The sequence below is a fragment of the Archocentrus centrarchus genome, chromosome 2 (genome assembly GCF_007364275.1).
Source record: "Archocentrus centrarchus isolate MPI-CPG fArcCen1 chromosome 2, fArcCen1, whole genome shotgun sequence".
NCBI classification, from domain to species: domain Eukaryota; kingdom Metazoa; phylum Chordata; class Actinopteri; order Cichliformes; family Cichlidae; genus Archocentrus; species Archocentrus centrarchus.
Window position 1 is genome coordinate 16,039,138 of NC_044347.1, and position 27,044 is coordinate 16,066,181.

Below are 27,044 nucleotides of genomic sequence, written 5' to 3' on the forward strand. Positions count from 1 at the left end.
ACACTATACACTATGCGCTATATACTATACAGTATACACACTTTTACATGGAATTATAGATTATAATATTTACATTGTGCAATAATAGTCCAGTTAGGGCTCAGAGTTGAGCAGACGGATGGCTTGTGGGTAAAAACTCTTCTTCAACCTTTCAGTCTTAGCCCTCAGGCAGCGGTAACGCCGGCCTGATGGGAGCAGGGAGAAGAGAGAGTGTCCGGGGTGGCTGGGCTGTTTTAGGATCTTCATGGCCCTCAGCCTGCACTGCTTGGTGTAAATGTCCTGCAGGTTGGGGAGGGTGGTTCTGATGGTCCGTTCAGCTGAACGAACCACCCTTTTTAGAGCCATGAAGTCCTGCTTAGTGCAGTTTCCCATCCAGGTGGTGATGCTCCCACGCATGATGCTCTCGATGGTGCAGGTGTAAAAGTTCCTGAGCACCTTGAGTGGGAGCTTGAAGTCTCTCAGCCGCCTGAGGAGGCAGAGAGGCTGTTTGGCCTTCTTCACAGTGATGTCAATGTGATGAGTCCAGGACAGGTCCCGTGAGATGGTCACTCCCAGGTATTTGAAAGTGTCCACTCTTTCCACCTCAGCACCACTGATGACAAGTGGATGGTAGTCCCTCTGCTGCTTCCTGCTGAAGTCCACGATCAGTTCCTTTGTTTTGCTGACGTTGAGCAGAAGGTGGTTCTCCTGGCACCAGTTCTCCAGGCGGGAGACCTCTCTCCTGTAGGCTGTCTCCTCATTGTGAGATATTAGTCCCACAACAGCAGTGTCGTCAGCAAACTTGATGATGACGTTGGACTCTGACGTGGCCACGCAGTCATGGGTGTACAGTGAGTACAACAGAGGGCTGAGCACACAGCCTTGGGGGGATCCGGTGTTGAGGGTGAGGGAGGATGAGGTGAGGTGACCCATTCGTACCACCTGTGGTCTGCTGGTCAGGAAGCTGTGAACCCACCTGCACAGGGATGGGCCCAGGCCCAGGTCCAGCAGCTTAGTCTTTATCTCTTTAGTCTTTAAATTTTTATGCCTTAGTGTATGTTATTGTGTTTTTGGTTTACTCGTCTAAATGAAACGGTTGCAGCTGTAACAACAGAAATTTCCCTCTGGGATCAATAAAGTATTCTGATTCTGATTCTGATTCTGATTAGAGACCAGCCTGGAGGGAACTAGGGTGTTGAATGCTGAGCTGTAATCTACAAACAGCACTCTCACATAGTTCCCCTTACCAGTGTCTATGTGCGAAAGGCTCTTGTGGAGAAGGAAGGTTATGGCGTCGTCTGTGGATCTGTCTGGCCGGTATGCAAACTGTAGTGGGTCGAGGGTGGTGGGCAGTGAGGAGGTGATGAATGTCTTGATGAGTCTCTCAAAACACTTCATTACCACAGAGGTGAGCGCTATGGGCCTGAAGTCATTGGGGCTGCTGGGGTGTGGTTTCTTTGGGACAGGGACTATGATGGACTTTTTGAAGCAGGTGGGAATCGCACACAGTTCCAGTGAGAGGTTGAATATCAGTGTAAACACAGGTGCCAGCTGGTCAGCGCAGGTCTTAAGGATACGTCCACTAATACCGTCTGGTCCAGCCGCTTTCCTGGTGTTTACACTTCTAAACGCCTTCCTCACATCGGGCTCCGTCACAGTGAGTGTCTCCGCCCCTCCGGCCGGGAGCGCAGCGGGCTGTCGGCTTCCCGACTCGAAGCGCGCAAAGAAGTTGTTGAGTTCATCAGCCAGAGAAGCATCGGCACTCACCGGGGGTGTGTGCGGTGCTTTGTAGTGCTTTGAGACGATCCCTGTTAAAGTGTTGATCCTGTTGTGTCTAATTAACCGGTGTCGTCTTGCTTTATTGTTAAAAGTAAGAAGGCTGTTTTCTAATGTCACTGGTAATTTCCACTTTAGAGGCAAAATGAAGCACAGGAGCTGCTATACTAATGAGTTTTGTTACCCAAAAGAGAAAAATAGAAAGCAGTAAGAACTCATTAAGCCCATTAGCTCAGGAGTTCACACGCTACTTTCCTTCGCCACCTTTTCATTATTCATCTGTTTCCAGTGCTTTTGTCTCTTCTTTTTCATCTTCCTCACTCACATGTTTCTTTGGGTATCTGCTGATGTTTAAATAACCCCGGCCTCTTATTTCTTTGTTTATCTCTTTATATATTCAGATGTAGACAGCTGCTCTCGTTCTGGGATGCTGAAAGAAGCAAACAACCACAAAAAAAAAAAAAAAAAAAATCCTCTAGAAGTTTTGTGGATTTGTTGATAAGGCTTTGCATTAATGGGTTTTCAGCGATCTTGTTAGCATCGCCACAGAGAGCTCTCAAGGGGGTGAATGCATCAACAGGATACGTCCTCGACCCAAAATCCTCAAATTTCTCTGCCTCATTTTGCTTCAACAGCTTCTGAATTCATTCTAATAGCTGGTTCTCCAGAGCATAATTCTCACTCTCAAAGCTTTTCATGTGCTTTTAGTGAACCTGACAGAAAAGACAAGAGTCCTCTTGTTTTGTTTTTTTTGTTTTTTTGTTTCATTCCCATTTATAATTCAACCTGTCTGTGCATCCATACTCAGGCCAATGTGGTGGTTCTGTGCCTTCCCCTACTCCCTCCTCATCTTCATTTATGATGAAGTCAGAAGATATATCCTCAGAATCAACCCAGGAGGTAAGCGCTTCACTAACTCTTTTTTTTACCTCTGCCAAGGAGGTTATGTTTTGGGTAGCATTTGCATGTGTGTATGGAATTCTCTCTGTGAACATGATAGAAAAGTTTTGATAAAACTTTGATAGAACTTTGTAGGGTTGTTCTTCAAGGTTAAATAAGGTCAATCTTTTATAAAAATGTCTTTTAGCTTTAAAACTCTGCTTAAATTTCTACTGCCTTGGGGTGCTGGGTTGGCTTATTTGGCGACCATATGCCACATGGCTGACATGTAGCTGGCCTGGCTGGCAAAGTTGCCCTTTTCTACATGTCTTTTCCTGCTTTCCTGTGACTCTTCACAGTACTACTATCCATTAAAGGTAAAAAAAAAAAAATGCCCCCCCAAAATTCTACTGCCTTTGTATTGTGGCAACATCTAAATATTACGTTATAATTTGTGACCAAATATCATGTCACATTTGACCTCTGACCTCACTTTCACATTTCACATCTGCCTTCATTTCAAGTTGACTCCAGAATGTTTTACATCTTTAAAGAAAGTATTATCAAGAGAACAAGAATGACTTAAATCCACATAAATAAAAAACAATTATTCTCAAAGTTATGTCAAGTATATTAAAATGGGGTTCAACAGGGCAAATAAAAAAAAGCTTGCACTTCGCACTTGTTTTCACTGCACTATGTTTTAAAAAACAAAGAAAACAGAATTAATATATATAAAAAATACAATACTATTCCCTTAAAAGCAAATACTGTCCAGAGAGTGAGCTGCCTTGGCAGAGATTTGCGTTCTTTGAGTGTTTTTTTTTGTTTGTTTGTTTGTTTTGTTTTTTGTTGTTGTTTTTTTTTACTTTCTAAAGCACGTTGGGCACATTTTTTTCTGTATTCTCTGTATTTTAATCTGATTGTAGAGGGGTACAGAGGAAATTAAAATGTGAAATCAGTGTTGCATTAAAATTTAAGGATAACACGCTTTTAAAAACCCAACAACAAGCCTGTTAGTTAAAGGAACAGTTCACCCCAAAATCTAACTTGCATATTTTGGCCTGTAGTGGCTGTAGTGCCCAGTTTCACTGATACAGCATAGGCTGTAGAATTGTTTGCATTCTCTTAAATATGATGAAACTAAACAGCACTTGTCTTGAAGTATCAGAGTGCCATTTAAAACATATTTGAAAAGCTAAGTAGCAATGTCTCCTTGTTTTGAGCAGTTTCATGTGGGAACCTTTTTCATTCTACTGAACCAAGCTCCAAGACTAGCCATTCACACAATGCTAGCCAGATGGATAAACAGGACAATATTGCATAAAAATACATGCATTTAAATTCATATGTACATTGCTTTACTTGCCTTTCCACCACATATAATTTAATTTTTTTAGGATACCCTATTAGTTAACATTTAGACAAACTCATGTTTGGAAAATTCTCACTTCTAACAGTTTTATTGAATTATGTGTGCATCTCATGATATGAACTCCCACACATAAACAGCTTGCTTTTGTCAGGGTCATGCGATCCTGTTAGTCATTTGATCCTAGCCTGGTTATTTATCATCACTGATGATGTCATCACATACGCATCTGTGAGTACAAAATGACACAGCCTCTCACGTCCCTGCAAAGTACATCTCCTAATAGCATCATCATGTCAAAACTTGAGTAAAATACAGATCCAGATGCATACTCAAAAGTCCAAAACATAAAACACTGGGTCAAAATCTCAGGACCATGGCAGTCCCCCCACCCCACCCCAAGGATGGCTCCCAGATGTCCCAAACAAAAACAAAATCTATCAAACCTGGGTGAGAGGAGGGGGCAGAACCAGAACCAAAAACACAAGACAGAAGTTCAAAAACAAATAAGCAGTTTTAGGGGTTGGACCAGCCACGGGGTTAGACAGAGGCTATCAAGTAGTTCTGGAGGCCATGTGGCAGAGACAGAGCAACTCTGGAGGCTGGCCGAGTGACCAGCAACAGAGGCAAAGTAGTTCCAGGGGGCCAACCGGGAGGCTTGCAGCAGAGGCCCTCCCCGTGGCCTGGCAGCAGGCCAACATCGGTGAAGGCGACGGAACACCTTAGGGCTCAGAAGTCTCTGGAGACCAGGACTCTTGCAGTGGATTCTTAAGATACCAAGTATTCTCGGAACACTCAGGATTTGTTGACTGGGGCTCTATCAGCTCCAGATCAGGTTGCTCAAGATACTCAGGTTGCACAGGTTGCTCGGGATATTCTTGTTGCAAGGGGTGCTTGGAATATTCAGGTTGCACGGGGTGCTGACAATACTCGGTGTGCACAGGGTGCGCAGGATATTCAGGTTGCATGCTGTGCTAGGAATACTCAGGTCACACCGGGTGCTTAGGATACAAGGGCTGCACTGCGTGCTCAGGATATTTGGTTGCACTGGGTGCTCAGGATATTCAGATTGTACGGGGTGCTCAGTATACTCAGGATTCCCAGGTTGAGCTGGGCTCACAGCTGTTTCCTCCAATGACTGTGGCTGATCATCCGAGTACACAATATTCTCTGACTGGGGCTGTGGCAGCTCTGGATGCAAGGACATAGTAAACAGAGTTAGTCTCCCACTGAGTTGGCTGACTAACGCAATTGATAGTCTCTGACTGAGCTGGCTGAATAACATAATGTATAGTTTCTGACTGATTTGGCTGAGGAACACAATTGATAGTCTCTGACAGAGTTGGATGAGGAACACAGTTGATAATCTCTGACAGAGTTGGATGAGGAACACAACTGATAATCTCTGACAGAGTTGGATGAGGAACACAAATGATAATCTCTGACAGAGTTGGATGAGGAACACAATTGATAGTCTCTGATTGAGTTGGATGAGGAACACAATTGATAGTCTCTGACTGAATTGGCTGAGGTACACAATTGATAGTCTCTGACTGAGTTGGATGAGGAACACAATTGATAATCTCTGACAGAGTTGGATGAGGAACACAATTGATAATCTCTGACAGAGTTGGATGAGGAACACAACTGATAATCTCTGACAGAGTTGGATGAGGAACACAATTGATAGTCTCTGACTGAGTTGGATGATGAACACAATTGATAATCTCTGACAGAGTTGGATGAGGAACACAACTGATAATCTCTGACAGAGTTGGATGAGGAACACAACTGACAATCTCTGACTGAGTTGGATGATGAACGCAATTGATAATCTCTGACTGAGCTGGCTGAATAACATAATGTATAGTTTCTGACTGATTTGGCTGAGGAACACAATTGATAGTCTCTGATTGAGTTGGATGAGGAACACAATTGATAGTGTCTGACTGAGTTGGATGAGGAACACAATTGATAGTGTCTGACAGAGTTGGATAAGGAACACAATTGATAGTCTCTGACTGAGTTGGATGATGAACGCAATTGATAGTCTCTGACAGAGTTGGATGAGGAACACAACTGATAGTCTCTGACTGAGTTGGATGATGAACACAATTGATAGTCTCTGACAGAGTTGGATGATGAATGCAATTGATAATCCTTGACAGAGTTGGATGAGGAACACAATTGATAATCTCTGACAGAGTTGGATGAGGAACACAACTGATAATCTCTGACAGAGTTGGATGAGGAACACAACTGATAATCTCTGACAGAGTTGGATGAGGAACACAATTGATAATCTCTGACAGAGTTGGATGAGGAACACAACTGATAATCTCTGACAGAGTTGGATGAGGAACACAATTGATAATCTCTGACAGAGTTGGATGAGGAACACAACTGATAATCTCTGACAGAGTTGGATGAGGAACACAATTGATAATCTCTGACAGAGTTGGATGAGGAACACAACTGATAATCTCTGACAGAGTTGGATGAGGAACACAATTGATAATCTCTGACAGAGTTGGATGAGGAACACAACTGATAATCTCTGACAGAGTTGGATGAGGAACACAATTGATAATCTCTGACAGAGTTGGATGAGGAACACAATTGATAATCTCTGACAGAGTTGGCTGAGGATAGACTCTGATTGATGGATGGGCTGGTCAGCAGCGCTATTGAGGCTGGAGAGCTCAGTGGTATAATCAGATGATGCTCAGGACCAGGCAGTCCCAGGGTCAGGTCCCACAAGAAAGAAGATGTCCGAGCTTGTCCGAGGAGATGAAAAGTCCCGGCTCACAGCCAAGAGACTCGCTTCCTCCTGTGGCCAGCTGGCAACAAGTCTTGGGTGCAGGGCTGTTGTGATGAAGCTTGGGTCCAGGGCTGCAGTTGCTGCTGCTGCTATGGGGCTGGAGTACTGGGCTGTGCCTGCAGAGACAGAGACTTAGCTGATGGTAAGCCTGGTGATGGGGAAATGAAGTTAGATTTCAGTCTTTTAATCTGTCTCTCCATGTGAGTTAACATCAAAATGTTCAAGATATTTGGAGACTACTGTATTTGAGGGTGTGTGAAAATTATACTCATAGCATGAAGTCTGACTGAAAGAACATTAATGTCTGTTGAATCATGGATCTGGGCGTGAATTCTTAAAGCCTTGGAAACTCCTTCATTAGCTCCTCATTCCTCACGATTGCCATGCCTGCTGGGTCCATTGTATGGTCGTGTCAAGGTTTAAGTAGAAAGCAGACCCAGATGCAGACTTCAAGATGGAATTAACTAACTGAAACTTTTTTAGGTAGCGGAAGCAAATTCATAATGTAGATGACTGACAGAAGATCACAAATCCACACCATTGCATTGGGAAATACAAAGACAGATACACAGTATGACACAACAATGAACAAATGCAAATTGGGGTTTAAATACACACTGGGGTAATTGGAGAAATGGAAAACACCAGGAAATACAGCAAAAACTAACTGGGGAAAACAACAGAGGAAGCAAAACTGAACACAAAGGACACAAGACAAAAGACTAATAAAACAGGAAGTAACAACTGAATCACAAATAGACAAAATCTTGACAAGGCACAGGGGAAGCCTGATAACTGAAACAATGTTAAATACAAAGTAAACAGTAGCCACGAACAGAACCCAGATAAATAAAGCTAAGAAGGCCTGAAAATCTTAATACCAAACACAGACAGAAAACCAAACAACAAAGACATCAAGAACAAAGGACTGAAGACAAAAGCATTGCCGCTATAAAGAGAAACCATAAAACTGAAGGCCAATGAATAGAACGAAACAAAACCTGGAATTAATAACTCAGACACCAAAATATTAAATAAACATGAGTCCAAAACACAAAACGCTGGGTCAAAAACCCAGGACAATGACACATTACCGAATTTAGGCCACATTTGGCCTAAATTCAGGGTACATCTTCCTCGTGTTCCCCAGTCAAGTCTCATTTCTTTAAATCAGTGTCAACAAACATAACACATTAAATCAAGTGCAAGTTTTTGAAATCATATTTTTTTTTTCGATGCACCCATTCAACCATCCTGTCCTATTCTGTCTTTGGATTGGTTTGCCAAACAACATGACAACAAGTAGAATTTAAACCCTAAAATGTGAGGTGAAACATCACAAAAGCAATGTCCCTAATTGTGTCTCTTTTGGTTTCTAGGTTGGGTGGAGAAAGAGACATACTACTGAGCCAACACAACAGACACAGGACACAGGAGTGCGTGTTTCATATGCTACACATTTGTTCGACATGTCAGACCACTAACAACACAAAGCATGGTTAGATTAGGAATGTACTCATGGATGTACGGCCATTACAATAAAACATTGACATTGTGCACTGTTGCATGTTATTTTTATTTTGTCCACGCCTTTCTTGATGGTTTCTGTGTTGCGCTGAGTGCATTTGAGCAAAACACTCAGAAAAGATGTGATTATCTACCTCAAAAGTCCTTTCATTTAAATACAGTACTTCAACATAAAGAGCTTAGTTAGGTGCAAGCAAGATCTCTCAAACAGAGACTGGATTTTAGCATGTTTTCTGTTATTTCTAACAATCTGATAACAAGTTAAGAGATCACTTTGTCTTCTCAAGGGCACAGAGTATTTCATAGGGACTATGTTGCTTAATCATTCATTAATTAATATTATGTTAATTTCTGAGATTTTCCATGTGCCCCCCCCCCCAACACACTATTTTGCAAGATCCCTCCCTTTCATTCCTTATCTCCTTGCATTGTTAATCCCCCACCCCACCCCCACCCTGCAACAGTTGAGTAACTACAAACAGTTGTAAATTTACTCCAAACACTTCCAACAACCCCTACCAGCCAGCCACCAAGGACAGTCCTTAATCCTCACCACAAATTTCACTTAACACAGAGGGCATGTGTTGGTTTCATAGGGGAAACAAGTGTCCACTGGTTTCACCATGGATCTATGAATGCTAGTGCAGAAAACTTTTGTACAGTGCATTTGTTTCACAAGCGTGACATTTAATTAAGAAGTTAGAAGCTAGAGCTCACTTTGTTCTAGGGTACAGAGTGTTCCAAGCACATGTTGCTTAATCATTCTTTGAAATCCTCTCAGTTAAACTTTATGGCTTTGCTTTAGACTTTGCTAGCCTCAGGAATGCTGAGGTAGGAATTCCAGTGGCGGCTGCAAACCTTTTGGTTCCTGTTAGCGTATCAACTGAACCAATTAAATTCATATTTGCATTCAACTTTGGCCAAGTTTGGATGAGAAACCTAAAAGTTTTCCTCAAAACTCTTTCAAATGGGATTTTTCTATGTTTGTTTTTGCTCTGAGCTTCATGCTCAGTGGATTACTCCCTTTGCATTCCACATTATCTCTGCTTTGAGTAACTGTTTTGTTCTCTTTCTATCTCCTGTGCCCTCACAGGATAAAAGTCAGTCAGCTTTAATCAGCTTCTCACCTCTTTTTAACTTTAAGTCTTTGTTATTCAAGCTTTGGGCAATCAGTCACCTTCAGAGCTGGACTTTGACCTTTGGAGCCGTTGCTTTATTTCTGTGTCTCTCGTTATCTTGCCTTTCACTGTGAAGTATGCACATACAGACTGAGACAATGCCCACAGGGATTCACATGAGCGATGTTACAGGTGAAATTTATTATTTTTTTTTTTAAGAAAGAAAATGAAAAATGGTTTTAAGAGTGGCAGAAAGCAGAAGGAAGGGGAGGATGGGAGGTAGCAAGAACAAAACTGAGAAGTTGAGTAAGATTTAGCTCTCCCCTTCATAGTGCTCCTCCTCCCACTGTCCCTCCCTCTGCTAGTAACTTTGCTACCTGTTCAGTTTTAACTCCCCCTGCCCCTGCCCCTTCCCCCAGCCCCCAAGCTCCTCCTTCTCCTCCACTCCAGGTATATAAAGATGTGTGAATACAGTCTTTGTACCTTGTTTGCTCTGGGGAGGAGTGGAAGACAACTGGACTGAAAAGAGAGAGAGAGCGAGTGTGACAGAGAGAGAGGCGGAGTAGTTTCAGTTTTAAAAGCGACTGGATTACTGCTAACTGACTGGTGCTGCAGTCATGGGGCTTGGGGTAAGTGTTGGAACTATGTCACATGTTTTTGCCTGCAGTATGTAGACTTAGGTTGATATTAGGCTTTTTATGCTTTTTCAGCTTTGAGATCAAATTGCAGTCACAAGTTTTTGGTTGAGCTTGACAGTTTGCAGTTGCTTAACTTTGCACATGAGTGCCAAATTCTCCTGCGCTGACTTAAGACTTCTTCCTTCTTTACAGCTTTAGAAACTACATGAACTCCAGACTTTAAACAGTCAGATTAAAGAACCGTGTTAACAATAATTAACACAAGTTTCGCAATATGTTTGAACAGGACAGTTGACACAACTTCCTGCCTCTTAGAACTTTTAGGAGTTTCAGGGCTGTGTTTCCTTTAGGCTTTTCCCTTTCTGGACTGATTTCATTTCACTTTCCATCATTCCAGAAAGGGAAAGATGAGTACAAACTGGCAGCAACCTCAGAAGATGGGGGAAAAAAAGGCAAGAAGGGGAAACAGAAGAAGGACATGGACGATCTGAAAAAAGAAGTCGACCTTGTGAGTACAGAGCTTAAGTGAAACCAGTCTGTCATTATTTGCCACCTGATGTAATTTAAGCATAGCAAGATGATACCAAAGACCCCAAAACTACATCTAAACTAGTTTAAAGGAACTTCTAGCATGTGACATCATTTCCAAGTCATTATATAAAACTTTTCTAAGCTTAAACTTCATGACAGTCTCACTCAGTCCATATTAGGACTCTCGATCACTGCCAGTCACCACAACAATGATGCAGTCATGCCTGAGACAAACCTCTGCTTTGGTCTGTTATGTCACATGAGACATAGCTCTCTGCTTACACTGCTGGATGTACAGTCACATATCATTAAGACTGCTTGCATAGTTTAGTTCAAAGCTATAATTAACTTTGAAGTAATGCTTATCAAGATTGAACTCAACAAACACTCATTGCTGAAGTTCTGGGTGGGAGGTCACTGCTATTATCTTCCTTAGTTTCTGAAATGCATGAACTTCCACTAACAGTCAGCATTTTTCATTTATATGCTTTGAATTTTCCAACGCTGAAACTCTTCCCGCTGCACTCTGATCGTGTAAATTGGCAGCGTTGAAAAGTTTCACACTTAAAGGTTTAGGTGGGTTTGACATATCCTGGCATAGACAAATGAGGGGGAAAAAGCAGAAGACTTAGATCATTTCCACTGCTGTCAGCTTTTTCTCAGCCTGACTCTGCAGCTCGCTTATGTCATTTCCCAAGGTCAGCGAGGAGCTTGGTCTAAGTTAATGACAAAGTCATCAGTGGAGCACCAAAGCATGATCATAACAGACATTCTGTTTTTGTTTTTAAAATCAGGAATGCTTTTATTAAAGGATTTAAAGATTGTTACATTTTCATCTGAAATATAGAGACATTCACCATTCGTCTCACCTCTGAACTGGATACGCCTCATTAAGCAGACATCCATACTTTTGCTTTTGTCCTTGACAAGGTCAGTTGACACGGAAGCAAATTCAGTGACATCTCAAAGAGCCAGTCACATATTAGTAAGCAGGCTGTGTTGAAATGTCCTGCCAGCGATTTCTGTCACAGTAATCATCAGTTATTTTTGCAGAATTATGAACTTTAAATGTTGGCAGTCAGTGACTTTCACAAGGTCACAAAGCAAAGGTGTAGATAAATATTACTATGCGATTGCAGATATTCTGTATGGCTCTAAAGTAACTTTTTAAAAACTACTTTGTTTTATAGAACATGCTTTTTTTTTTCTTGAACCAAGCAACGGTCCTTTCATCCCAATGTCATCCTGCAGGTCACAGAGTACTGCAGGTTAATAGGTAATAAAAGCCCAGTCTTGCATATTAAGGATGATTATTGTCCTCTGTACATCTTAACTTGAGCTCAAAGTCCTGTTGCCACTGAAGGACATCTTAGTACCATAGCAACTCTATCACCAAAGAGCCACGACCTCCCATGACCTGCAATTAAAAGCAGGCACTGTCTTTAATGTGCCAGGCTACCATTGAAAATGAATTTCAAAATAAGATTTACTGTCAAAGGGCAGCTTGGATTTATTATCTGGTGTTGATAATTCACAGATTTGACTTTAGTTAAATATTAATGTATAAAAATAACAGCTCTGTAGTAAAACTGTTGGTGGCTCTCTGTGAAATCCATGGAGCTGGCATTTTAATGATTATTGCACCAGACATCAAAGTCCAGTTAAAGACAATAGGGATGACTCCCACAGCAACCAAAAGCAGATAGTGATTCTGATAAAAATGTGACAAAGTCTAACAGAAAGTGCTACACTTTCTGTTAGACTGCTGTCCTCAACTGGTCCAGCAGTGTGTAGTTGGCCATAATGTAGGTTTGTATGTGCCAGAAGCTGTTGAAGGGTGGAAATGGCACCAGCAGTTTGTGGCATGTAATGTAAACACATTATCTGTGGCATATTTGGTATGGAACATTTTGTACGCTCATTATAATGCAATGAGGCAGCAGTGGTGATTAAACCATGAGGCTACACCCATCCCCCCCCGCGCATGACTGTAAACAGTCCATTTGAATGTGACAGGGCTCACCTCATTCAGGAATAGCCGACAACTTCAGTGGTCAGATCGATGTGACTAAAAAGCAAAATGTAATATACATGTGGAAGACTGAAGCTTTAAATTTTAAACAAAGTTGCTAGGCAACATGATGACATCATAATATATCTTGCATAATCCACATTTTGTGGATAAAAATCAGATGTGTTGTGAAATTAAAATGATAAGGATATAATGTGTTATATTTGCTTTTGTATGTATTTTCAAAGATTGCCAAGCAACGTGATGTGATACAACAGATTAAGATTATCTTCTGCTAGCTTTTAACAATATTTTAAATATATATTTGTCATTAAAGTTTATTATATAATATTAAATATATATGTTGTATATATGGGAGGCTGGAGATGGAGTAATACTGAAAGAGCATATGGGAGAAGGATGCAGTCCTGTTCCCAAGGATCCCCAGAAGGGACTGGTCCCATCCAACCCATCCATAACCTTCCTCGGCACAAGCTCCTGTCAGGCATCATTGCAACTAAAATAAAGAGGCACATCGGTCAGTGCATGAGCAGGGCCCAGAAAGGAATTGGCATTAAAACCAGAGGAGCAAAACACCATCTATTGGTACATAGAGCTGTCACTCAAGACTGTAAGACCAGACTGACCAACCTGTGCACTACCTGGATTGACTACAAGACAGCCTATGACTCAATGCCACACATGGATCCTGAGTGGATGTGGAAGCTGAGGGTAACAGTGGTCCCCGTGGTAATCGGAACACTCAGGCAGTGGCTCCAGCAAATTCCGGATACAACATCCGAGATCTCTGTCCAGAAGAGCGCAGTCCTGGGAACAGCTATGATACTGCGCAGGACCCTCAAGCTCCAAGTCCACCACTATCAGTTGACTTGTTGCTTTTGTTTCATGGAAGTTTAATTAACCAAAACATATTAGGCCAGAAATGGAGACTAAATAGATACTGTTGTTTCTTGAGTGCCTTGCATTCTGTTTAAAAATCACATTACTTTGTTTTCTCAGTTTCAAAACAATGAAAGGTGGGAGTTAGATCTCACTGCAGGTCATCCAAATTACACTAAAAGAATCTCACTGTAGGGCTTTGCTCAAAAAATACAGTATCGGCTTCTGTGGTTGTTCATTTGCAGGGCTACTTTAGTTTCTGTCACTATTTCATTTGGAAATAACCAAAGCATTCCCAGATTAAAACTTTTGGTTACTTCAGACACTCATGATCAAAGTCAATATGAAATCAACATGAAATCGTTGCACTAAATTCGCTTTGGTGATGCTGATAATGATGTGAGTTTACCAATGAGTCAGAAAGAGTTCTTGGGGGAGCTTCGCTGAAACGTCAAACAAGTGAGTGCAACTTTTGAGACCAAACGTCAGTCTGTCAGCTGAGTGGCATCGATTGATTGAGTGTTTGCTCACTGCAAACTGATTGCTTGAGGGAGTCCAAACATCACTGAGCCCACAGCACCCTTTACATTATACTCACTGGCGGACTTTGTCTGCTTTAAGTAATTTTAAGCGTGCACCCATAATCCTGGTCAGATGGCGTATTTACCTTTGCCATTGTTATGTTGCCAGACTTCTTTTTTAAATCCTCAAAGGAGATAATGACTGCAATTTTAAAATCACAGGGATTTGGGCTTGTTTAATGAAATGTCACTCAGTCTCTTTGCTTCTCTCTCTCCATAGGATGATCACAAGTTAACCTTGGATGAACTTCACAGAAAATATGGAACTGACCTAACCAGGGTGAGCACTCCAGATGTGTGTGGGTGTGCGCGCGCATGCCTACGTGTATGCCTTTGTATTTGTGAGTGTTTGAGTTGATGAGGACAGAGGTCAGGGAAGATTGCGCAGTCCAAACTGAGGTCAAACAACTGACTAAAGAGCTGAACACACTTTACAGTGACACCTTTTTTTTTGTATTTATCCAGCGGTTTAGTGCACTATCCAAGAAAAAAGCAGTAAAAATGCAGAAATTTTACCACCATGCAAAACTCTAATTGTGTCATGTAAACTATATCCCAAAGAAGCATATTTCTTCACCTAGCACACACACACACACACACACACACAAAAGAGTTTTAGCCATTAGCAGCATCCCTGTTATTCTGAGCCAGTGTTTTAAAAGTACTGTAATGGTCTTGGTTGGGAGCATGAATTGGAAGCAGTTTAGAGAAGAGATCATTTTTCTTTGGTAGGAAGTGTTCCTACTGTACTGGATTGTAACTGAGTCACATTGTTACATGATCCCACAGCTAAAGAAGAGATGAGAAATTTCTAAGTAGAAGAAAGAGACTGGCCCTTTGAAGTATCAGTACATGCAAAACTGTACAGAAAAAAGGAAAGTTAGCTCCTACTCTTCTTGTTTTCTTCATCAAGCTAAGGACACACACAGAATTCAATTACACGAGCCAATACAATCCCGCCATTGCCAAATGCTTGACTGACGCTGATTATGTCCTGAAATCTGATCTGTCTGAGTTTGCCCTAAAACAAAGACTTCATTCACACTGGCACACCAGCCTTATTGATCCTGCCAACGAGGAAAAAAGCTGCTTTTTACTCCCAGTATTTGTTTTAACAGCCCTTCAATCACACATACAATAAGAGACATACAACCCGATCATCTGGTATCCTTCTCTCCCAGTTTTATTACTGCTTTGGTATGGTGAGGTTTGATTTACCACAAGTCACACATAAAAAAGAGGAAGCTATAATTTTAAGATTACTCAGATTTTTCTTCCTGTGCTTGGGGTTTCTTTTGTTTTTATGTCAACCAGCTCTTATTCCACCATGTCTTTGTGGAACAGTGTGAACCTGTTTACAAAATAAAAGTGCGAAGCAGGAAATGTTCTCATCCTTCAGTAGGTTTCTCATCCAGTGAAAGAAGATTAAGACGGATTTCGAGAAAGGGGAACATTTAGCATATCATAGTTTACACAGCTTCTTTCTCCGTGTCTCTTTTTAGGGTCTTTCCTCCTCCAGAGCAAAAGAGATCCTGGCTCGAGATGGCCCCAACGCCCTCACTCCCCCTCCCACAACGCCTGAATGGGTCAAGTTCTGCAAACAGGTAAGAGTGAGACATTCTCCTACTGCAAAACACAAACCTGTGTTTGAATATTCAAATATTAAAAATGCAAATTTAGTCTGAGGCACTGCATGGCAGTACAACCAGCAAAGCCTGAATGTTATTTTCTCTTGTTTCCAGCTGTTTGGTGGTTTCTCCATGTTGCTGTGGATTGGTGCCGTGCTCTGCTTCTTGGCTTATGGTATCCAGGCTGCTGCAGAAGATGAACCGGCAAATGATAATGTAATGATAACGTCTTTTTTCTGGATTGTTATCTTTTTAATTAAATAATTAATACTTAAAAGGTTGTGTGTCCCGTCTCTCTTTGTGTAGTTGTACCTAGGTATTGTGCTTTCTGCTGTTGTCATCATCACTGGTTGCTTCTCCTACTACCAAGAGGCCAAGAGCTCCAAGATCATGGAGTCCTTCAAGAACCTGGTCCCACAGGTGAGACACTGAATGGAAAGTTAATGTAACTGCTAATTTATCCCTACTTTTATTTTCTCAAATTCCTTGTTTCTTTATAGCCTCCAGACGATTTCAACCAGCAGTTCTAATTATACAATTTCATTAGCATTACATTGCTGATGATACATTTTTTACAGTCAGTCATCTGAATTTGGGCTACTGGGAATAAAAACAAAAAAATATCAATGAAGTCCAGTCTCTTTTGACATGTTTAATTATGTTTAACATGTCTTCTAAAAATGACCCAAAACCTTTGATTTCATAGCAAGCCCTGGTTATCCGTGATGGTGAGAAGAAGAGCATCAACGCTGAGGAAGTGGTGCTCGGAGATTTAGTGGAGGTGAAAGGAGGAGACAGGATCCCTGCTGATCTGAGAATCATCTCTGCTCACGGCTGCAAGGTCTGTACCTCAAATGCTCCTGTTGATCTCACCGTGCATTTTTGTAGCGTGTTTGGTTTGATATCTAATCTATGATTTGCGCTGCCCAATTTACTTCTTTAGAATGAAGTTACTCTGTGATAATGTTGTTGCTTTAGCCTGGTTTCCGTCGTTGCTCGTCTGCAAGCTGCTTGACAACCCACCTCCACCCTAGCTCCTGCTTTGATGCGGTTTCTCGCTTAAAATGTGTGATGTCCTGTGTCATTGATGCCTGTTTCTGTGCTGGGGTGGGGGTCTTACTGCTACTCTCTCCACTTTAGGCTTTCCATCTATGGATGTAGGATTGTAAGGGAGGTGCCAGAAAAGATCCAAATATCCAGATATAAATTCCTGCATACTATTTATTTATTTTTTTATTTGTACTAATTTCCTCTTTTAGGTGGACAACTCCTCCCTGACTGGTGAGTCAGAGCCCCAGACTCGTTCTCCAGACTTCTCCAATGAAAACCCTCTGGAAACCAGGAACATTGCTTTCTTCTCCACCAACTGTGTTGAAGGTAAAAAAAAAATGAACAACTAACTGTTGACGCAGAAAAATAAATGCAGCTTTAAACATGAGCATGAAACATGAAACATGAGCTTGGTGATAGTTCATCAATTGTTACTGAGCTTCCATCACTGTGGAAAAACAGGAAGAGAAATGATATGACCCATTTGTCAGTGGACTCAGTCTGTCTTCTCTTTTCAGGTACAGCCAGAGGAATCGTCATCAACACCGGAGACCGCACCGTCATGGGTCGTATCGCCACCCTGGCTTCCAGTTTGGAAGGCGGCAAAACTCCCATTGCCATTGAGATCGAGCATTTTATCCACATCATCACTGGAGTGGCCGTCTTCCTGGGTGTTTCTTTTTTCATCCTCTCTCTCATCCTCGGCTACGGCTGGCTGGAGGCTGTCATCTTCCTGATTGGTATCATTGTCGCCAATGTGCCAGAAGGTCTCCTGGCTACCGTCACTGTGAGTTTTGGTGTCTAGTGCCATTCTCTTCAACTACCTTATATTTGATTGATGAAGAGTGCAGTTGTTAAAAACTTGTTGTCTGCAGGTGTGTCTGACCCTGACTGCTAAGCGTATGGCCAAGAAGAACTGCCTGGTGAAGAACTTGGAAGCTGTCGAGACTCTGGGCTCCACCTCCACCATCTGCTCAGACAAGACCGGCACCCTGACCCAGAACAGAATGACCGTGGCCCACATGTGGTTTGACAATCAGATCCACGAGGCCGACACCACTGAGAACCAGAGCGGTACCTCTTTTGACAGGAGCTCACCCACCTGGGCAGCTCTGTCTAGAATCGCTGGACTCTGCAACCGTGCCGTCTTCCTGGCTGACCAGACCAACATTCCCATTCTGAAGGTGAGAAACCTTCATCTTTAAAACTCTGTTGGTTACCAAGCAGTAGCTTTGTTGCTCTAGTTCATCCACTGTAATCACCACAAAACAACCTTTGTTTCAGTGGAGTAAATCCTCACAGCCCTGGTTGTAAACAAGCACAGAGATTATTACCTCGTGGTATTTTGACCTAATTTCTTTAAGCATTTTCAGGAATTTGATAGTATACCTAGTGAACAATGAGATGCAGTGATTGTGCGGGAAGTGATGCAGGATTATGAGCTCGCTAAAAACTTTCAGGATTCAACCAGATTTAGCTGCAGCCAACCAGCATTACAAATCTTTAGAAAATCCCTCAAGATAATTAAAGGCTGTTTTAAATATATAGCAGGGGTTGGCCAGAGAGAACCCATTAACTTTTTATATATAATGAGTGCTGGTAAGTGTGTTACCAACTGTTGTTATGCTGGGAATTAAATGTGACACAGTAGGCAATTTATTGCACAGTAAAAATAATAATTTTAACATGTGTTGTTCAAGTGATTGTTGGAGTGAAGATGAGTCATAGTCCACAAAATCATCTACCCAATTTAGGAAGTGACATCCACAAACACCTGGGTGGTGTATAATTTATGTAATTCAACAACAAATGATAGATGCATAGTTGTTGTGTACATGTGAGTTTGCAAGATATTGTTATAAAATGGGGTGTGAACGATGCTTTGCATCAGATCTAACTTTTGCTTGACTCCACAGAGAGATGTCGCTGGTGATGCCTCAGAAGCCGCCTTGCTGAAGTGCATCGAGCTGTGCTGCGGATCTGTTAGCAGCATGAGAGAGAAATACCCCAAGATTGCTGAGATCCCCTTCAATTCCACAAACAAATACCAGGTAAACAGCGTGTTCAAGCTCAAAAATACAAGACAATGCTTCCACGCATTGGATGTCAGGGAGGGATTTAGCCACTCGAGTCCAGTTTTCAAGTCTTGACTTGAGCATTAGATTGTTTCTTTTTAAAACTGGATATGAAAGGTTGTGGATCTGATTGAGAAATCAAGGACATTACAGCCTCATACAGAAGCAAGCTGTCAATCACAGGATGGCCGTACCCTAAAGCCCTGCTTTAACACGTGTTTTAGTCTAAATTGGACTATAATGTACAAAGTGAGCATCAGGCTGTATTAAAAAAGACTTGAAACAAAAGATTTAGGCGATAAACATTTTTCCAACCAGACCTGCTGGCCATTAGAAAGCATTCAGGTTTTAGGCAATTCCGCATTGTCTTGAATTTTAAACCCTTAAATTATATTCATCTCTTATGTACAACATTTTTTGAGTATTAAATGCTGACTTGTGCCCCCTAGTGGTAGGGTTAATTATTAGGGTGCTTTGGACTAAAGTTCTTGTCAAAGCAGTTTTGCTTTACATAAACCACTGATAGTATAAATAAAACCTGTATTCAAATCCAGCTGTTCTGTTGTTCCACAGCTCTCCATCCATAAGAACACAACCCCCGGAGAAAGCAAACATCTGCTGGTGATGAAAGGAGCCCCAGAGAGGATTTTGGACCGCTGCGCCACCATTGTGATCCAGGGCAAAGAGCATCCTCTGGATGATGAGCTGAAGGATGCTTTCCAGAATGCCTATGTTGAGTTGGGAGGTCTTGGAGAGAGAGTATTGGGTACAGCACGGCTTTATTCTATAGCTCCATCCTTTATTAGCTGGTGGAAAAAAAGGGAAAGTCCTGTGAAGTCTTGACAAGCGTTTTCTATGTGTCTTTTTCAGGTTTCTGCCAATTCCATTTGCCTGATGACCAGTTCCCAGAGGGCTTTGCTTTTGACACTGATGAGGTGAACTTCCCCACTGAGAACTTGTGCTTCATCGGCCTCATGGCTATGATCGACCCTCCTCGTGCTGCTGTGCCCGATGCTGTGGGTAAATGCAGGAGTGCAGGAATCAAGGTAAGCTCACTTTTTGACTGTTCTTGTCTTAAATGTTAAAAAATACTCAAATAAAAAAATACTTAAATATTTCTCTTCCCTCACAGGTCATCATGGTCACAGGTGACCATCCAATTACAGCCAAGGCGATTGCTAAAGGTGTGGGCATCATCTCTGAAGGCAACGAGACTGTTGAAGACATTGCTGCCCGCCTGAATGTTCCAGTTTCAGAGGTCAACCCCAGGTTAGTTTTACTTTATTCGGCTACCTTTGAGTGTCTCTCAAGTGTCAGTAGCAGTTGTTGAAAATCTTCCTCTCCTTGGAGAGTTATCCAGACAGCCTCAAAAGGCTTTTACCATTAATTTACTCAATGTGGAGCTTCGCTGGTGTTGCTGCTTTGTTCTATTGCTAATGTTTCCCTGATACTGCCATTGCCTGTTCATGTTGAGGTTGACGCTGTGTTAGTTTTGACAGAATTCACTTCTGTTTCCCCCCCTAATGTCCTGATCATACCCTGCTGTGGTACTAACACTGGCAATGTCACCTTCAGGGATGCTAAGGCCTGCGTTGTCCACGGTGGTGACCTGAAAGACCTGACCTCAGAGGAGCTTGACGATTTGCTGCAGCATCACACAGAAATTGTATTTGCCAGGACCTCCCCTCAGCAGAAACTGATCATTGTGGAAGGATGCCAGAGACAGGTGAGCATCAGGGGGGATTCTCACAAACACAAGTTCATAAATGTTCTGTTTGGAACTCCTAACAACGCTTTGTTCCCTGTGCAGGGCGCCATTGTGGCCGTGACAGGTGACGGTGTGAACGACTCTCCAGCTCTGAAGAAAGCTGACATTGGCGTCGCCATGGGGATCGCTGGTTCTGATGTCTCCAAGCAGGCCGCCGACATGATCCTGCTGGACGATAACTTTGCCTCCATTGTAACTGGAGTGGAAGAAGGTAAGAACTAGACCAAGAGTTATACCTGCAGAAATCTGGAAATACACAATACAAAGCATCACTACAACTGCTTATTTACTGTCTCAGGCCGGCTGATCTTTGATAACTTGAAGAAGTCCATCGCCTACACTCTGACCAGTAACATCCCCGAGATCTCACCCTTCCTCCTCTTCATCATCGCCAACATCCCTCTGCCCCTCGGAACCGTCACCATCCTCTGTATTGATCTGGGAACTGACATGGTGAGCTTATTGGTTGCTGATTCTTTTCCACATTGAGGTTCAAATGATTTGCTCATTTTATGTATTTATTTATTCACTTGCTGTGTCTCAGGTCCCCGCCATCTCCCTGGCTTACGAGAAAGCTGAGAGCGACATCATGAAGAGACAGCCTAGAAACCCGAAAACAGACAAGCTGGTGAATGAGAGGCTCATCAGTATAGCCTACGGACAAATTGGTAACACATCATTTATTTATTAACCTTTAACCATAATGTAGCTCAGTTTTTATAATATTTGATACATGAAGTCAGGCACCAAAAAGAGAGGAAAAAAAACTGAGGGAAAAAAACACCTCTGATTCATCAGCTCACTCTACTGCCCACTCGTGGATTATCTTTGTACTGCACTTTTAAAGCCATTTCCAAAATGGCTGCCTTCTTGTAGTGAGCTGCTAATTTTTAACCTGGAAAAGTGATGGTGTGAATAACATTCATTTATTTATTTTTAAGCTTTTTTTTAATATTTCATACCAAGTTTTATGGTAAAGTTTGCATCGAATATGATACATTAGCTTTCTAAAAGCAGATTTTTTTCAAATCCCTCCTTTGACATATTGCACTTCATGACGCAATCTGCATGATGCTCATCACAGTGACTAAGTCAACATTTATATCCTTCCAGGGGCTTAGCTTTGCAGGGCACTGACGTGTTATATTTACTAGTGTTATCTTTATCTAAATTACCAGAGGCAGGCACAATTGTTGTTAATGAAAAGTTTTTATTAGAAAGCACTGCTTCTGATAAGCGTCTGCCCCCCCTCTCCTGTTAGGTATGATGCAGGCCACAGCTGGCTTCTTCACATATTTTGTCATCTTGGCTGAAAATGGTTTCCTCCCCATGGACCTGCTGGGACTTAGAGTGCTCTGGGATGATAAATATGTAAATGACCTGGAAGACAGCTACGGACAGCAGTGGGTCAGTCACACTAATGTTACCGTCAGAATGCGTAGACTTAATTCAAGTTTCAGTGCAGGAAAAAATGAAAATGTTATAATCTTTTCCTTTTGCTTTTTTTGTACACCAGACGTACGAGCGCAGAAAGATCGTAGAGTTCAGCTGCCACACGGCGTTCTTCGCCAGCATTGTGATCGTCCAGTGGGCCGATCTGATCATCTGTAAGACCAGGAGGAACTCCATTGTGCAGCAAGGAATGACGTACGTACACATAGAGCTCCAAATTATAACGGAGGCTTTTAATACCCGAATAACTGAGTAATCACATGTATTTACATAAAATCAAAGACAGTATTGACGAGATGGCCATAAGCCATATTGACAGCTGCCTCTCCAGCTCCACTTTCCACCTGTATTGTGTACTTTCCCATGACAAGAGCATCAATAGGCATCATAGCCGACAGGTAATTTTTAAACTAGTCACTATAGTTTTATTGAGCCATACATTGATTTTTGTTCCACAGGAACCGCATCCTCATCTTTGGGCTCTTTGAGGAGACGGCTCTTGCTGCCTTCCTGTCATACTGCCCGGGCATGGATGTTGCCCTCAGAATGTACCCCATGAAGTGAGTAGAGCACACAGAATAAAATATACTGGGAGTTTATATTAGAACTTTGGGGAATGCAGCAAATCTGACGATCATGCAAAACGCGCCCTTTTTCTTCTTCACTGTTGTTTTTTGTTGCTGTCCCACATCTGTTCAATTTATGCGAGGACACTGGTGAGCACGAGGCGACCCTTGTTAAAGCGCTGATCCGTGAAAGCCCCTTTTTTTTCTGCTAATTTGCAGAAACGCCGGTTGCCATATCCTCCCCGAGGTTTCTCGTACATTGTTCAGTGCAGGCAGCGCTTCGAGAGTTTGTTTGTTTTCAGTCCAGTGATGCTTCAGCTTTATCGTCTCGGTGAAAATAAAATGTCTGTTTTCTAATGTCACCGGTAATTTCCACTTTAGAGGCAGAATGAAGCACAAGAACTGCTGTACTAATGAGTTTCTTTGCCCAAAAGAGAAAAATAGAATGCAGTGAGGGCTCGTTAAGCTAATTAGCTCAGGAGTTCACACGCTCCTTTCCTTTTCCACCTTTATTTATCTGTTTCCAGCTCTTCCATCTCTCCTCTCTCATCTTCCTCACTCACATGTTTCCTTTGGGTGTCTGCTGATGTGTAAATAACCCCGGCTTCTTATTCTCTGTGTCTGCATGCGTGTCTCCTTTCAGACTCTGGCTTCCAGTCCCTGTTTCTGTCATTTGTGCTCGGGTGTGTTTTCTTCTTTCTATTTTAGTCCTCTCTCGCTCTAGTCTATTTCTGTATATCTTTAAAATGCAGAGGAGAACCCCCAGATGTGCAGAACATGACTTCTTTTAGCCATTTTCTGAGCGTGTCCATCGCACAGACGTTTTGTGGATTTGTTTTTAGGGCTTTGTGTTAGTGGGCTTTCAGCAGCCTTCTTAGTGTCACCATAGAGGACTCTCAAAGAGATGAACACATCGACAGGATACGTCCTCAACCCAGAGTCCTCAAATGTCCCTGCCTCATTTTGTTGCTTCTCCAGAGCATGATGCCCCCCCCAACCCCCCCCCCCCAAAAAAAGCTTTTCATGTGCTTTTAGAGAACCTGACAGAAAATGCTCTAACAGGCTGACAAAAGTGCTCTTGTGTTTTTCCTTTTTTTTTTTTTTTTTTTTTTTTGTCACGTTCCCATTAATAATTCATCCTGTCTGTGCATCCATACCTTAGGCCGTTATGGTGGTTCTGTGCCTTCCCCTACTCCCTCCTCATCTTCCTTTATGACGAAGCCAGAAGATATATCCTCAGACGCAACCCAGGAGGTAAGAGCTTCACTAATTTTTTTTTTTTTCACTTTATGAGGCACTGGCCTATATTCTCGGTATTTTAAATGTGAGCGTTGTGAAGCACGGAGGGGATTTTCACCTGCCAAGAAATCAGATGCAGAAAAATGTGTTGCGCGGCTTAAAACGTGTGCTTCTGTATGGGACAGTTTGTGTCCACTTCCATAATATTTACGAGCTGTTTTCTCCAAAAGTGGCCACCCACACACTATAATAATCTCGATGCATAAATAGCACTGCAGGCCAGAGGAAAATGTGTCCCTTTAACCTAATTAAACCACATAAAAACCCTCTGAACTCAAGACCCTATTTTTAGCTATTTCAGAATAATGCATGAGACTAAAAACATGACAGCAGGGGGGAGGGGAAGTACTGAAATATTGATGGCTTTAAAAGGTGTTGAATATCCCAAAAAAACAAAACCAAAAAAAACAAACTCCCTCCAGCGGCTGATGTCAGTCTCAGTGATTCAGACAGAGAGCAAAGGCGGCAGCAGCTTTGCGAGCGTGCCCACCGTAGTGAAGTGAAAATGAAACACAGGTGTGTGCGGGCGCTCAGCATAAGCGGTGTCTGCCCCTCGCGCGCGCATGTGTCCGTTGTCACTGCCACAACTGCGTCCCATCACACTAACCAGTGAGCTGAGGCACATGGCGGCACCCAGTGGGATTTGAACCCCCCCAACCCTGGCATTGTTAATGCATCATTCCACCCACAAAGCTTCGCAGAACCTGTACGCGAGGCCTGCTCCTTCTGATGCAGCTGTGTGCAAGAGCGCGTGTGTGCTACATCTGAGCCCCACGGCACAGATCAGTGAATAACCCACTGCCCATCCATGGTGAATAATGTGTTACAATGAGATGGGGGAAAAAAAACAAGTCGAGGTGACGTGGTTTCTAGCAACTTTTGACTTTTTTTTGAAAGCAGCTAGAAGACTTTTTTCCACTATGTAAATAGCCCAAAGTTAACTGTCCTTAGATTATTTTTAACTATGGGCTCAGCAAGGTCACAGGTTCACTCAAAAGTGAAACCAAAAGTCAGAATTTTTTTTTTTAAAATGACCTTAAGCTAAGCAAGGCCTGGCACTAATGCTAAATGGCATAATTCAAGCATTTACATATTAGGATTAGACTCACTTCTAACATTTTTATAGGATTATATGTACATCTAATGACACAAAACCCCACACAGAAACATCCAGCTTTTGAGCTACAGGGTCATGCCAGTGTCATGTGGTCCTTTAAGTCATTTCATCCAAGGGTGCTTATGTATGGCCTCACTGATGATGTCATCTCATAAGCAACTGTGAGACCCACATGACACAGCCTCTCCCGTCCCTGCAGGGTACATCTCGCTCTGGCCGCATTTTCCCTAAATTTAGCATGCATCTCTCTCACACTGCCCAGTCGAGTCTTATTTCTCTGAATCACTGTCAGCCAACATGAGGGGTGAAATCATCCTGAGTGCAAGGTTTAAGGCCAAAGCCATTTTCGATGTGGCTGTCGTGTCGTATCCCACCGCTGGGTTTCTCCGTAAAAGACAACAAGGCGAATTTAGACGCTAAAGTGTGAGGCGAAACATCGCAAAAACGATGTCCCTAACTGTGTCTCCTTTGGTTTCTAGGCTGGGTGGAGAAAGAGACGTACTACTGAGCCAGCGCAACACAGACACGAAGCAACCGTGCATTTCATCACTATTTAATGCCATGTTACATATTTGTTTGAGATGTTAGACCCATGGTAACACCACAGAGCATGGATAGATTTCCCAATTAAAACATTTCTACTGTCCACGGAGGCTGCTTGTGTGTTTTCTTCCTTTTGTTCGCACTTTTCCTGTTGGTTTCTTTGATGCATTTGGAGTGGAAACTGTGTTTCAGGAACTTGACTCAAGTTGTTCCAAGGTTCAGTAGATACGTACCTGTGAGTCAGGTGCACTGACCCGTGCAGTGGGATTATCCACCCCAACAGTCCCTTAACTTTATTGCAGGAGTTGAATATGAAGAGTTTAATGGGGGACAAGCAAGATGTGTCAGGTAAAGAGAGACATTTTCATTGGAAAACATGACCATTATTTACCATAAATTATTAACCTGCCTTTTGGCATCCAATGATTTAAGAATTTTTACTTTCAAAATATGAGGTTTAAATCTTAGTTTGATTAGGTAGATTCATCTGCTGATTGGGTCCTCCCAGTCAATTAGTCAAACTGCCAGAATCATAAATAATTCATACAGAAATAAATAAATAAAAAAACATTTTGACTATAGACGTATTGTGCAAAGGTCTTGAATTACTCCTTATTTCTATATATTTTGCTTCCACGAAGCCAGACTTTCTTTCTTCAAAAGCGGTTGTGAGCAATAATTCTCCAGGTTTTGTAATTTAGAATTTGTTCTAATTTCTTTAGTTAAATCATCCACAACGTGATTCCAAAAATTTGACATATCTCAGCATGGTGTGCAGTGAGTCCTTAAATGTGAGGGAACTGGACAAGTGGAGGACAAGAGAAGAAGTGTCAGGCCTAAAAAATATCTCTCAGCAGATGAACAGTATCTGAAAGTCGTTTTCTTAAGAAACAGGAAAAAAATGCAGCAAAGACCTGATGCAGGACCTGAGAGATGCATCTGGACCTTCAGCTGATCCATCTACTGTTCACTGAAGCCTCATCAGAAATGGTCTCAGTGGAAGGGTGGCTGTCAAGAAGCCATTCTTAAGGAAGGGAAACAGGGAGAAAAGGCTGAGGTATCCTATATTACACAAGAATTGGAGTTCAAATCAATGGCAACAAGTTTGATGGAGTGATGGATCCATTTTTGACATTTCTGGTTTAAATTGTCATCAATATATTTGGAAGAGGTCAGGAGAGAGGTACAACAGTAAGTACCTAAAGCCATCTGTAAAACATGGTAGAGGCTCTGTCATGGTTGGGGCTGCATTTCAGCCGGTGGTGTTGGAGATCTTGTCAAAATTGATGGAATTATGACCACTTAAACGTACCATCAGATTTTGATCCACGATCTGGAAAGCATCTGATTGGGAACGGCTTCATTTTTCAGCATGACAATGATCCCAAACACACTGTCAGTGCAGTAAAATCA

At 42.2% G+C, this 27,044-nt stretch overlaps 2 protein-coding genes across 3 annotated transcripts in view; both read left to right on the forward strand.

The window, feature by feature from the left end:
- LOC115790910 (sodium/potassium-transporting ATPase subunit alpha-1-like) overlaps positions 1-8,382 on the forward strand; it is a 70,996-nt gene extending 62,614 nt beyond the window's left edge. For both annotated transcript variants that reach the window (XM_030744931.1, XM_030744923.1), the window contains 2 exons: positions 2,564-2,655; positions 8,207-8,382. In XM_030744931.1, the coding sequence (XP_030600791.1) occupies positions 2,564-2,655; positions 8,207-8,235 (121 nt within the window). In that variant the 3' untranslated portion in view covers positions 8,236-8,382. The remainder of the gene's footprint in view (positions 1-2,563; positions 2,656-8,206) is intronic.
- A 1,544-nt stretch (positions 8,383-9,926) lies between these two features.
- Positions 9,927-25,734, forward strand: LOC115790901 (sodium/potassium-transporting ATPase subunit alpha-1). Its single transcript, XM_030744912.1, has 23 exons — positions 9,927-10,101; positions 10,508-10,618; positions 14,354-14,413; positions 15,636-15,737; positions 15,876-15,977; positions 16,068-16,181; positions 16,468-16,602; positions 17,021-17,138; positions 17,330-17,598; positions 17,687-17,995; positions 18,728-18,862; positions 19,460-19,652; positions 19,757-19,932; positions 20,019-20,155; positions 20,462-20,612; positions 20,697-20,865; positions 20,953-21,107; positions 21,199-21,322; positions 21,916-22,061; positions 22,171-22,301; positions 22,565-22,666; positions 23,835-23,926; positions 25,568-25,734. The coding sequence occupies exons 1-23, from the start codon at positions 10,090-10,092 to the stop codon at positions 25,594-25,596; spliced, it is 3,072 nt and encodes a 1,023-aa protein (XP_030600772.1). The 5' UTR covers positions 9,927-10,089; the 3' UTR covers positions 25,597-25,734.
- Positions 25,735-27,044: the final 1,310 nt, after the last annotated feature.

Bases quoted from the DNA above. Each gene is read 5' to 3' on its own strand.
- LOC115790901 (XM_030744912.1), top strand. The intron at 21,323-21,915 runs GTAACACATCAT...CTCTCCTGTTAG, and splicing joins TATAGCCTACGGACAAATTG to GTATGATGCAGGCCACAGCT. The intron at 22,302-22,564 runs GTACGTACACAT...TTTGTTCCACAG, and splicing joins ATTGTGCAGCAAGGAATGAC to GAACCGCATCCTCATCTTTG.